General features: G+C 43.9%; 1 protein-coding gene across 3 annotated transcripts in view; it reads right to left on the bottom strand.

Annotated features, from left to right (window-relative positions):
* The window catches only part of EFNA5 (ephrin A5), a 210,286-nt gene extending 205,669 nt beyond the window's left edge, over window positions 1-4,617 (bottom strand). Inside the window, exons 1-2 of one of the 3 annotated variants that reach the window (XM_086868431.1) lie at window positions 4,414-4,617; window positions 2,545-3,891 (exon numbers count right to left, since the gene is read on the bottom strand). In XM_086868431.1, the coding sequence (XP_086724557.1) occupies window positions 2,545-2,669 (125 nt within the window). In that variant the 5' untranslated portion in view covers window positions 2,670-3,891; window positions 4,414-4,617. Of the gene's footprint in view, window positions 1-2,544; window positions 3,901-3,994; window positions 4,081-4,413 lie in introns of those variants that run through there. The other 2 variants (XM_086868430.1, XM_086868432.1) reach the window with 2 other exon arrangements.
* Between the last annotated feature and the right edge of the window lie 9,152 nt (window positions 4,618-13,769).

Below are 13,769 nucleotides of genomic sequence, written 5' to 3'. Positions count from 1 at the left end.
TGTTTCAGTAAGTTGCTGGAGTCTAAAACTAATAAAAATTAAACCATCAAATCTGAAGGAAGGACAATCATTATTAAATTCTTCAAGGTTTAAATGAAACCTTGATTTATTTAGAGTGCCTTTATAATTTTTAAGATTATCATATTTCATTTTTTTAAAGGAATTAATTAGTTCTATGGCAGTTTGTTAATTCTGAATAAATACAATAAAAAAGTAATCTAAATTAAAATGGTAGTATTTGTGCTTACAGAATGACAGGACATTTTGTCCTCTAATTTCAAATAGTTATCACCAAGTAAGCATCTCTACTTACTTTGACAGGAGTTTGTCTCCTGAGTCTGCCTCCAGATGAAGATAAATCACTGCAAAGTTATTCCTGCAATATTGTTAAGCACTCTGAAAATTTTGATATCCAAAGACAATTTTGCCTTCAGCTCAGGTTCTGACAAAACGAATTCAAAAGAGAAGTGGTCTCTTTTCTTTGGGTCTCTTCCACCTACCAATCAGGTGTTTGCCTGTTTTTCTGTAATGCTCATGTTACTTGGAAAGCATACACAAATGCTGTATAAAACAAAGGAGAGTTGCATCTGCACCCTGCTCTTTCTCATATTTTTAACTTAAAAGTAAACATGGCATGTCCTAATTGATACAACCATTGTGAGAGAGCAGTATTTTAAGACAAGAAATGTTTGTTTTTAAAATAGAAGGTTTAGAAACATATTTAATTTAACACTTCCTCTATTGTTTGGAAGAATAACAAAACTAAGTTTTATTTGCAGTCTGCTGATGTTTGATGTTGGATTAACAAGAGATTCCATTAATAGTAGTAATATATGATTTAACTTACTAGAATTCTTATAAATAAAATTCAGTGCATAATGCCTACCAACTAGGTAAGCATTGTTTGTACCTTCAACTGTCTTTACCTATGTACAATCAAGATCATCACACATAAAACAACAGCATTTTAACTGTTCTGCCAGCAATGTGCGCATTTAGTCAAACCTTTCTTTCAATGATCCTCCTTCTACCCAATGGGATTTGAGAATATTACTTAATTTTTTTCTAGCAGTTACATTTCATTTTTGCACAACAACAGAAATAAAAAGCCTGTTTTTTACAGGCAAGGAATTTTTTGGGACATGTTCTTTGATGGGTGATGTGAGGTGGAACTTTTCTTACTCTGGTGCAGTTTTTTTTCAAGTAACACATGTAGAAAGAGGAAAATGTGGAGAGAGACATTTCAAATCATAGATGTTTATCATACCCAAACATGATTGTTTCTGTTTCTTTGTCTGAAGTTTTTTGTGCCAACTATTTATTGCTGAGGCGTTGAGGCTGGGAGCACATATTAAAGTGCTGAACAGAGTAGCTAACCCTGGGCACTCGAAAATTCTGCCCATTAACTTCTGCATCACCTATTTTTAAACCTGCTCCAGAATACCGAGCAGCAGAGTTTTCTGCAGGCAACAGAGATCTATTAACAACCATGACCTGTGACAGAAATCAATGTGCTAATCTCAAGTCAAACAGTAGTATCAGAAGCATAAAAAAGAGATAACCTAAGATAAAAGGTCCCTAAATTTACTTAGAATAGCCTGACAGGTTTACAAAAAATAAAATAAAAAAATATTAAAAAAATAATAAAAAAAGCCTGACACGGGAAATTTGACAAAGTAAAAATCTTTACTACCCAGCTGACTTTTTACCTAAACACATGGATACCATTTGGAGAAGGTTTGAAATTTTCTGATGCTAAACGTGAGGGAAAACTCCAGAAAAAAAAAAATAAAATAATAAAATTAAATGAAATCTCCCATTCCCGTGCTGAACTGCACTCAGAGCCTGGAGCTAGGAAACCTCCGGCGCCAGGGGAGCAGGATGACTGCACCAGCACCACTCGGCCCCAACTGCGGGGACCCCGGCGATGAGCCGTCCTGTGTCCGGCAGACCCCGGCAGACCCCGGCCCGGGACGGCGTAGCGACCTCGCCTCCTCTCCTCCAGCCGGCCCAGGAGAGGGCCCCGCCGGGCGGGCAGCGCAGGGCACGGCCGGACAAAGCCGCCCGTGACAAGCGCCTCGCCCGGGCGCCGCGGAGGTCCAGCCGAGGGCGCAGAGCCCTGCCCGGGGCCGGCTCCCCGCTACCGGCGGGCACCACGCCCGCCGCAGGAACCCTTTGGGGCACCACCGGGGGGTCGCTACCTGTGCCACTCATTTCTCCCGAGCTCCTGCAGCAGGGCTGGCAGCAGACACCGGCTGCCCCGAGGCGAGGGGCGCCCGTGCCCCCCGCCGGGAGCGCATCCGTCCGGCTTCTGCGGGCCGGCGGCGGCCAATCCAGGAGAAGCCTTGGAGGGAAGGGAGGACAGGAGAGGAGAAAATCACCCCCACCACCCACTGCTGCCTGCAGCCCTGAACCGCCGTAAAAATAAAAGTTTTCTTTCTATTTCGCAGCCGGTCTCTCGACGGGAGTCTCCGGCGGCGGAGCGTCGCTGCGCACCCTCCCGCCGACCCCCGCCCGCTGCGCGCCCGCGGCCGCCCCGCGTACCTGGGGTTGGAGCTGTTCCAGTAGACGGCGTAGCGGTCGGCCACCGCCTTGGCGCCGGGCTCCTGCCCGCGCACGCACACCCACAGCGCCGCGGCCGCCAGCAGCAGCATCTCCACGTGCGGCATCGCGCCCGGCCGGCGGCGCGGCGAGGCGGGATGCGGGAAAAATAAAGAAAAGGGAAACGAACAAAAAAAAAAGGGGAAAAAAAAAAAAAAGGAACAAAAAAAGGAACGGGGAAGCAGGCGGGACCGGGCCGGGGCGCGGGAGTTGTGGGGTGAATGAATAAAAAGCGAAGCGCGGAGGCGGTGGGCTCCGCGGCGTGCCGCGCCGCAGAGAGCGGAGGGCGCCTGGCGCCGCAGACGGTCAGCAGGCGGGGAGAGCCAGCCGCGGCCCCTCAGGAAGCCTCACCCCGGCAGGGGGTGGTGGGGGCCGAGACGGGTGGCGGCGGCAAGCGGCGGGCGGTGCTCATTCACCGGGAGTCCCGCACGGAGCCCACGGCACGACATACACCGGCCCGCCGGCGCGGCAGGCGGGCGAGAGCAGCGCTTCCTCCCTCCCTGCGAGCGGCCCCGGCTCGCTGACGGCCGGAGTGCGCGGGGATGGAAGGAGCGAACGAGCGGGAGACGGGGCAGAAGAGCGGGGAGGAGGAGGGGAAGGAGATTTTTTCCCCTGGAAGCCCACGGGGGGTCCTGGCAGTATATTAAAGGCCGCCGGCTGGGAGCGGGAGGAGAAGTACCCGCAGATCTCAAAGTACAAAGTTTGTGTCTTCCTTTCTGGCCCTCCGCTCTCCGCAATGAACAACAAACAAAAACAGGGGGGAAAAAAAAAGGGGGAATGAGGGGGAGGGGAAGCAAAAGCCCTGAGGAGTTTGCTTGCTGCGCTGATGGAGTTGAGAAGCCTGTTCTGCAGCACGAAGTGTCTTGAAGGAGACTTTGTGGAGTGGTTTTCTTCTCCTTCCTGTTCCTGGGCGGTGGATGCACCAAGGACTGAGCAACAGAAAATGCAAGGGGGGAAAAAAAAAAAAAAAAAGCGCAGGGGGTGGAGGGTGGGCAGGAAAAAAAAAAAACAACAAAACGAACGGCCAATCCAAGAAATATAGCGGCGTGGAAATCAAGGAGATGAAAGTAAAAAAAAAAAAAAATGTTTTATGAGAGGGCGTGGAGAAAAGCAAATTCTCGGAGAAGTGCAAAATCAAGCCTGCGAACTCCTCGGATGATGCTGGTCTTGGCTGGCCTCTCCAGCTTGGGGAACGAACGGAACGATACGGCGAGGTGCGGAAATCTCCTGATTCAGCCTCCCGGAGCCTCTCTGAGATAAAGCAGGGTCCAGTCCCGTGAGCATCAACTTCTGCGGAAGGACAAAACAGTTTGAAGGAGCATGGAGGAGGTGAGAGAAAAAGAATCCACCCCTCAGATGACTACATAAGGAGATCGAAAAAAAAAAAACCAACCGCCCCAGATCCTCTCGATCTTGCCCAACAGCTGCTCCCCTTTTCCCTCTGAAGCAGCAGCAAGAGCAGCAAGAAAAAATACACCACGCCAGCGGCAAATAAATAAACTTGAATGCAGCGGCAGGCAGGGAGGGATCGTAAAGAGCGACGAGGATTGGAGGGGCAAAAGTCAGTTTTGAAAAAAAAAAAAAAAAAAAGCTTTATGGGAGGAAAAAAAATCTTAAAACAGTCACGCCCCCTTTTGCAATGACCCGTCCCTTCACTGCGTGTAAATCCGACATCAGCAACCTGGAAAAGCTAGGAGCCTGGCGTGCTGAGCTGTCTCTGTGCATGCGTGTGTGCGACAGGCAGCCGCAGAGCTGTGTACGCGGTACAGCGAGGCAGGCAGGCGGGCACACACACACAGCACGCATACATACATGCACACGCGAGGCTCCGCTCTGGCGCCGCTCTGCGTGAGCGATGAAGACGAGGAGGAGGTGCAGGCAATCAGCGCGAAGCACGGGCGCTGCTGTTTGATCGTGCGGGATTTTAGCATGCAGTTTACTTTGGAAAAGGGGGGGAATTGGCCGACGCAGCCAGTCAGGACACAGCTTGCTGTTTGCTTACAGATTCCCTTTTTTATTTTTTCCTTTTTTTTTTTTCCTTTTTTTTTTCCTTTTTTTTTTTTCCTTTTTTTTTTTTTTTTTTTTTTTTTTACACGTCGACCTGATTGGCTTGCAACACGAGAAGGGAGGCGTCGTCCCGAGCTTCTCCTCCTCCATGCCAAAAAAATACCCAACCCCACCTTCTGGAAACCTGACTAATTGAATTACTAAGAACTCGGAGTGGTTCCTGTGCAGCCTTACTGCTAAAGGTAACCATTTCAACGCCGGATGCTGCGACAGGCGTTGCGCGGGACCCGCGTGCGGACGGGTTTTCGCTTGCCACGAAAAACAGTGTACCGAGAAATTCCATCGAAACAGCAAACTCCTTGCCCGCATTCCCCTGGCGGCGGGGATCGGCACGCACGCCCCGGGCGACGCGCGGTGCGCAGCGCAGCGCTGCGGGACCCGGCGGGGCGCGGGCGGACCTTCCGCAGCCTCGGAGGGGGCTCCGCTCCGCTCCGCCACCCGCGGCGGAACACGGCGTGCACCGGCTCGGCGTTCGGCCGCCAAATACCCGCGGGTGCGCGGAGGGGGCGGCGCGGCGCGGGCAGGTGAGAAGCTCCCGCAGGCGGGACGGGGCCCGGGCCTCCTCCCGCCGCTTCCATCCGCCGGCGTTGCCGTGCCGTGCCAGGCCGTGTCTGCCCCGGGCCGTGCCGTGTCTGCCCCGGGCCGTGCCAGGCCGTGCCAGGCCGTGTCTGCCCCGTGCAGTGCCAGGCCGTGTCTGCCCCGTGCAGTGCCAGGCCGTGTCTGCCCCGTGCAGTGCCAGGCCGTGCCTGTCCCGGACCGTGCAGTGCCAGGCCATGCCTGCCCCGGGCCGTGCTGTGCCGTGCCAGGCCGTGCCTGCCCCGGGCCGTGCCTGCCCCGGGCCGTGCCGTGCCTGCCCCGGGCCGTGCCTGCCCCGGGCCGTGCCTGCCCCGGGCCGTGCCTGCCCCGGGCCGTGCCGGGCCCGCGGGCCGCTCCCGCCTCAGGCGCGGCCCGTTCGGAAGCGCCCCGACTCCCCCCAGCGGCGCGGCGGCGCAGCGCCGGCAGAGCCTCGGCCGCATCCTGCGCGGGGCTCGGCTCCGCCGCGCCGCTGCTCGCTGGGCTGCTCATGCCCCTCTGGCTTTCCTCAGCGTGGAGGAGGACATTGCGGGTTAATCTTCACCGACCGCATCGTCCAAACTGCCCGCGATTTCTGCTCTTCGCCCTCCGCTAGGAAGTTACTGAAGCGACGGAGCATGGGCTGGAGTTTAAAAACAAAACAACAAAAAAAAAATCAATCAAAACACTTGGGTTGGTTTTTAAAAAAATTTTGGAGTACGTCTTTAGTTTGGAGGGGGGTTATTTGTGCTTTTTTTTGTTTTTAGCGAAGTGCTTTACGGTTTTCAAAGTTTTGCTATTAATAGCTTAAAAACTCATCTTTCCATAGTCTTCCTCCAGCCTTGTTTACAGTAGGTCGATATCTGTAGATTAGTGTTAGTAGCATACAAAGTACATCAGCCAAGTGAATGACCCAGGTATAACAAGTACCATAAACCCAAACTCCCTGCATTCCTTTTCATTATAAGAAGCCCAGCAATTCCGATTTTTTGCCATCTTTGAACTAAGTTCTTTTAATAGGCATAGGCACATCCAATATTTCTTTAGTCTTTTTTCTCCACCACAGATAGACACGTGGAAATCACTGCCATTGTAGGAAGGAGAATAAATAACACTTTCTTTTCCCCCAAAGAATCTCCTCGGCCACATTTGTAAGAGAAGCTCAATATTTTTTTCCTCTTTGTTCTCTTGTGAGAAGTATCACAGGGAAAGAGCAAGGGGTCAGTTCGTACAACTTAAAATACATTTTAATAGCAGAGTCAGAGCTTAATCTAATATATAAAATGACCTTTCAGGTCTGCAATGATTAGGTTTGGGGTTTTTTAACACATACAAAGCTCTGAAAATAAGGCAAACTATTAATAACTGTGGAAAAAATTCCAAAAAATACTAACAATATAGTATTCTTTCTCTGGTTTTACTTAGCAAGCAAGCTGTAGGTGGCTGTATCTTAGTAGTTTATAAGCAATGCAGCGACATGAATCCTTTGGACTGAAGATGTAAATAAATTCTACGAGTAAAACAAAATACTAGTTTAATAAAGAGAAGGTAAGAATATTTTTTACATCATAGCCAGTTCACAGAACTGATCAAATATGCAGTACCAGGAACTTGCCAGCTTCTAGCCCACTCTCCATGATTACATGATTACACAATTATTGATGGCACAGTTGTAAAATGCTTCTGTGTACCAATGGCCCCGGGCATTAGCGTTCATTAGGCAGAAAGGTAAAGACTGTTAACAAGTGATCCAGCACCCGAATACAGTGTTTAGAAAAATTATTATGTGTGCTCAGTGGGTATTCGGAACTGCCTCTGACAAGCTGCCCCTGCACCTTCAGCACAAAGGAGCCTTTACCATCCTCTGAAGAGCCTGTACTTCCCCAGTGGCTGCAGAGAATTCCTGAGGGTTGATGTGCGGTGCTGCAGTCCCTACCTTAATTGATCACATAGCTCAAAATAATTAAACTAAGCACAGCCTGAGACTTTACCTGAGGGAGAAGTGATGCATCTGAGAATTTTCTTTCTTTCCTGACTGCCATTAACAATGTACATTATTTGTATCATTGTTCAGCAATTCTTGATATCTTGAACGGGTACAAATTATATATGGTGTTACAATGTAGTCAGAGCTGTTAAATTATAATTTAACTACTTGTCTTCGCTGGTCAGGCGCACTCTGTCACTCATAGAACAGAAAACAGCAAATATATCTCTGCATTATTCCTATAGCTTGTATGTATGGTTTTTATCTTCTATAAATTTAAGCAGTGCTTCAGAAGTAAAACTAACTGGTAGGGCACAATCCACCTTTTTTCTAACATTAACTCCACTGCCTTTAAAGATATTCAACAGGCAAATATCATGGGCTTTTTCCTTTTGTTAAAACCCAGAGAATTAAGGAAAGCTCATTCTGGAAAAATGGGTGCATACTGCAAAGTAGTGAAATAGATAGCTGCATCTTGAAACTTTTTTTTTTTTTTTCCCTTTCCTAAATTTTGTGGAAATGTGCATTTTAAAATTGAATGTTAACATTTCAGTAAAATTCTATTAAATATAGCCAGGTGAAAATATATTTATATATATAGATTCCTATGGTTGGTCTGTGTTTAAATCATCTGCAATATTTTGTTAAAAGGCTGAAAAAAAATTCAGCTTATTTGTTTATCAGTGGTAACCCTGGACCTGTATTTTTCAGTACCTGAAAGCATCATGCTTTCTTGTCTTTTTAATCACTCTCTGATTGCATAAACATGTTGACAAAAAATGATTTAGTAGCAATCTCAGCTTCAAGTTTTGCAAATTGATAACTGAACAGAATGGTTAATCATCACAAATTCTCTCATCTTTTACAGTAATCCCTGATATTGTAAGCTGTCAAAGAATAATTCTGAACAACATCTTTGACTAATTTTCATTTGAGAGGAGTAGGTACCATAGGCATAAACAATACTGTTAGAGAGAATTGCTGAATTCTTTATAGAGAAGTGTGTTCCTAATCTGATTGCAAATATTCTCAACAGAATAGAAGAACACCTTTCTTTCTAGGTGATTTCTCTAACTTAAAGATAAGTTTTCCTCTCGGATACATTTACCTGTGAGAGACCCTGGGTCGGTACTCCCTATTTCTTTTGTCCTTTTCGTCACAGGAAGAAGAAATAATCTTATGAAAAGAACATAAGGAAACAGCTTCAGACAAATCCGAGCAAGTATTTACTTGTGTGTGTGAGTATTTCCAACTTGCTAGAATAGAGGAATTAAATGAAGATTCTTGATATTCTTTGTATTAAACGGTCTGGCGATTCCCTTGCTCCCCTAACCCTCATTTTCCAGTCCACCAACCAGAGATAGATTATATGTTTACTCTACTGTGATGTACTGAGGCTCAATAACTTCATGGTTTTGGATGTTCAAAGAAGCAAGTTCAAGACCCTTGTATAAAAAAAAAACAAAAACACAAAACCAAAAAATAAAAATAAAAATAAAATGCCACAGCACAAAATGCAGTAATTGAATTTTAGACAACTTTTAGAGGGGTATCTTTCTGAGATATTTTCAGGTATATTTTGTCCAGGAATCATGCATTTTCTTTTTACATATGGCTCTTAAAAATTTGCTCTTGTTTTTAATGAAAATCATCTAGTTAACCACTTAACTTCCATTTTAGTCTGGATTTCAGCTCAAATCCTATGTCTGGCTGAGCAGTCAAAAGATCTTTAGCTCACAAATTGAGCAAGATCTCTTCAGCACATTACTATTTGGATATTAGTCTGGAAATTTGCAAAGTTTAATACATTGAGGAAATCTTTGAGAAGGAACCAAAATATTTCCTAGCTTCATATAGCTGTTACATTGTTTCCCCTCCATCCCTGCTCCCACCCCAAAACTTGCAAGAGAAAGAATAATAAGGCACAAGATTTTCAAAAAACATAAATGGAAGCGGGTTATTTATCTATCTCTAGACACACAAGTGTTGGAGTCAAATGTGATGTCCCCTCCACAGATGTAGGTAGAAACTAAGATATAGTGTGTTGCCATTCAAGTTTGTGTTTGTTTCTTTTCATAAATGTTTGCTAAATATCTAATTATGAGGAATTTGTTTGTTGACACACATTAAAGAGCTCAGAATTTATGCCTTTGTGGAGTTGAAGTATTTTTAATCTGTCCATTTTAAGGGCCAAATAAAAGCATTTGTTTCTACCCACCCAAGCCCCTGTGTAGTGTTTCTGGCTTTACAAAATGTAAAGCTCATTGCACTGATTTGTCATTAATATTGATGCAATAAGAATAACTGAAATAGCTCATCAATGAAGCCAAAGGAAGAGAATCCATGACCCTAGGGTAAATATAGAGGTTTCCTTTACCCATCCACTTCAGTTCCTAAAGATATTAATTTAAAGATCTTTTTTGAAGACATTTGAAAGCAATTGCTCAATCTTAATTTATTGCAGACCAGGATCTTGTAAAGCCTCCAATTTTGGTATTATCACTGTAGAAACAAGTGTTTAAATCTTGTAGGTGCAAGAAAGATTAAGCACTGTAGTGTAAAAATAAAGTATAATGTGGGAAAAAATTCCCCAAACAGTCAGAGACAGTGGATAGTACTAATGTAGGTATTGCAAAGATTTCTATTTGCTCCTGCAAAAAGCTCTGTGTTGAGCAGATAGGCTATTCAGGTTATATAGATTATGTTACATGAGCAGGCTCTCATTTCAGCATCTGTGCATCTCCTATGATGACAGGGCAGGACTTAAACCAGCTAAGGTAAATATTAATCCCGTTTGACTTTGTGATACTCTTAAATGATATTTTGTGTTGCTTGCTGCTCAAATGCACATGCTGAGACTGCATATTCCAGACTCCTCATGATGAAAGTTAGCCTTTCAGGATTCTTTCTCTGCACTGAGTAAATGCAGATGGTGGTCTGTAAGATCAGTGTTTGTTTAGAACCTCTCTTTTCAAGCACAGAGAGGAGATTTAAAAACTAACAGATAAACAAAACAAAACCCTCAGAGGACTAAAGAGGTACACATGCATGCAAAACCAAACACTGAATTCACAATTATATGACCAGAAACAGGTATATGTGGTTTTTGGTTTTGTACTGATACATTGACTACTGGAAAAATCATCGATCTTGCTTATGGGCATGCTGTCTTTTTTTATTGCTGGTTTAAGCCTTGTTGCATGGGATAGACAGCTAAGGTATTTTTTTATCTGTGTCCAGATAAGTGAAGAGCAAATTAGAAAATCAAGGCACAGGTTATCACCTGGAAACATGATGGAAATCCTGTACTTGATTGCCATAAAGCCCTATGTAGTAAACATGATTATTAATTGCTATTATTATTAATAGCACACTTTGCAAGAATAAAAAAATTCACAAGATACCCTTTAATAATTTCCAGAATTTAATCAACTTTCAGGATAATTTTCAATTTAAGTTTGTGCAACTGCAACCATTATTCTTGCTGTTCATTTTACATATGAATCATAAGCTATAAAATCATAAACAGTTCCTATTGTTGCAAAACCCTGTGCTTGCTTGTCCATATCTTTCAGTACGCAGCAAAGCCTTAGACTTTAACACTGTTCCCTCATCACACAGCACCACCCATTTACTAACATTACTCACCTTAGTGAAAATGAATCAACATTAAAAAACCCCAACGACAGAGCTGCAGAGTAGGTTATTACAGATCATGCCACACAATTGTGCTCTGAGTTAGCACTGGAGGCTATGGCTGTCCTGATATGTTGCACAAGAGTTCTGTAGTCTCAGGACAGCTCTGAGGAGCTTGCGTGCAGAGGTAGCTGAATGCCACGAGACAGGCGCTCCGTTCTTAGCACGCGTCACACACTGGAGAGCTCTCTGCAGGGGAGATGCTTTCCTGACCAGGGGAGCAGACCTGACAGGGCATTGCTGGGTGCCATGGGTGGCATATGGCCTATGCAGATGGTGCTCTCCAAAACTTCTGTCAGCGTGGCACAAAGGTTATTCCCATGGGTGTTTGGTGCAGCTTCTCACCCAACACTGCTTTGTACAGCAACAGCTCCACTGGTACTGCAGCCATGAAACAAGGTCCTTTGTGCTGGGGAGAAAAGCTAATCTGGTTAAAAGAACAAACAGAAACAAGACTGGTATATATTATTGCAGTTAATTAGCAAGCAAATTCTGGAGAAGTCTGTGCAACTATATACTTTGGAAGATTTTAGCCGGAAGCAAGAAATCTCAGAGGTTTCAGTGATAAAATGCTGAAGAGTTATTTACTGTAGGCGGGATGAAAGACGCTTGCAGTGTTTTTAGCTATACTGTTTGGACTTCAACAATGCTTTTAATTAAAAAGACTATCCTTAGACTCTTGTAACTAAGAGAAAATAAGCCCTTTCCTTTAAAAACTACATTTCTGAACAGTTTGCAAAACAGAGTTTGAAGAGTGAGGCCTAAATGTTTTTCAAATAGTAGATGTCACATTCATGCCTGGGTACCTGTTATTTGAAGTCCTGTACTTGTGTGAATTCCAGTAGGAAACAGAAAGAGGAGGGTTATCAAAGACAGTTATGAGCATAACAAACAACTTCAAAGACAGTCTCATGAGGGAAAGGACATTTGCTTAACCTTCTTTATTCCTAAATCAGAGAAGTCCACTAATAAAGCACATTTGTTGTAGATTTTGTACGCAGCCTTTTCCACTGCATGGTATACCAAGTTTGGCTAACTCTTGAATTCCAGGAGATTAGACTCTGCCAAACAAGAGTAGAATTAGCTGCCTTGCATGATCTGTGCCAACAAAACAGACATTAGCTTGACAAATGCCAGTCTGATAATCATCATGGAAATCCAGATGCAGAAAAGCAACAAGGTTAACATTTTTTAGGACTGTTTAACAAGACTTTGGTTGCAGACTCACTCTCAGTGAAGGTGGATATGGTGGAGAATGGATTTATGAAAACATTACAACACTTGAATTGAATCACGTTGTCTGCTTTGTGCCAGTTCTAAGTGAATATCGTTCTCCTTATCCTCAGCTGTGCCACAGCCTTCTAGAGAATTGTACTGTCAGAGGAGAAAATATGAGAATTTTATTTTCTCAGACCATAATATCAAAACTCCAGATGAGACAAAGTAGTCTTTTGGCACTCATAATCCCTCTTCCTTCATTATGATTTTTTTTTTTTACAAATTTCATCTCAGATGAGCTTTTGCACAGACTTCTCTGCTTAATGAAAATTATTCATTAAAATATCACTCTTTTAAATTGAAGTTACAGAAGACTTGTACAGTTAAGAAATTAATTTCACACCTTTTTGGCAATCATTTGCTTTCACTGTCCTTCATTTTGGATCTTGGCCATAGGCACTCCAAAGAAATGCATCTTACCTTTGACATTGGGAAGGTGCTCTCAAAACTAATTTTTTCAACGTTCCATTTCAAAGGGAAGAGCACAGGAGATAGTGGAATCCAGCTAACAGATAACTGAAAGTTACCAGTTCTGAAATGTAGGACTATATCACAAATGTTGAAGGAAAATGCCAAAATCAAGAACTGGAGGACTAGTGATAAATCCTAAAAGGGTAGAAGAAAGATCTTGAAAATAATTCATAAGCAGACTTTTTAATTAGGAGGGATTATTAATATCTTATAAAATCCACTGTGTATTCTTAGATCATTTAGCATTTCAGCATGAACAAAAGAAAACAGACTAATTGTCTTATACTTTTGAAATCCTTATGTCACCAGGCACATGGTAGAAACAGAGTGGAAAAATCACATTATCTAAAAGCTGCCAATGAAGTCAAGAGATCTGCTATCGCTTAAAATTAAAACGTTTTTTATTTTGAGTGACAATGTTTTCTGCTGTGCAAATGTTGCTGCATCTTCCCTGAGCCAAGAAGCAGGAGTAACTATTAATTTTGCGTAACTATTCAGCTTTACTTTAGAGGGGAAAAAAGGGAAGAGGGGAAAGACCCTGGGGCAAATCAGATCAGAATGTGGTCTGAGGTCAATAGCCAGAGTGGGTTTATTCATTACTAAGTTACCTAGGATTTGACTGGTTTGATCCTCCTTTGACATGTAATAGAATATCAGAACTTTACCAGAAGGAATTTGCCACTAAATTTTATTGTCATATATTAACTTTTAACAGAGCCATGCAGTTAAATTCTGAGTTTGTCTACATGACGTAGGTATCTGCAGAGTGAGTGGATGTTCTTTGTTCAGTCAGAGTGCACCACTAAGGTTGCACCTGCTGTATCACAGCACTCAGTTAAACATCCTGCTCCTGCAAGGTGCTGAGTGAGACTGGCACACATGGAGCATATTCATTGCTCCTTATCTTAGGTGCAGTGAAGGATGTTCAGAAGTTTACAGGAATTAATCCAACAGGATTAGACCTAGAATGGCTGTCTTCCATGTGTTAAAGAAAATTAGTGTGCTGTTATAAAATATGTTTGTGCCCAGAATCCATGCAAATTGTCATTAAGAGTGATTAACAAGTCATTTATGAGAAAAGCTCTAGCAAGACAGTTAACACAATCTTTCCAAAATG

This window comes from Cyanistes caeruleus, chromosome Z, assembly GCF_971803275.1.
Source record: "Cyanistes caeruleus chromosome Z, bCyaCae1.hap1.1, whole genome shotgun sequence".
NCBI classification, from domain to species: Eukaryota; Metazoa; Chordata; class Aves; order Passeriformes; family Paridae; genus Cyanistes; species Cyanistes caeruleus.
This window is presented reverse-complemented; position numbering and strand designations above follow the sequence as displayed.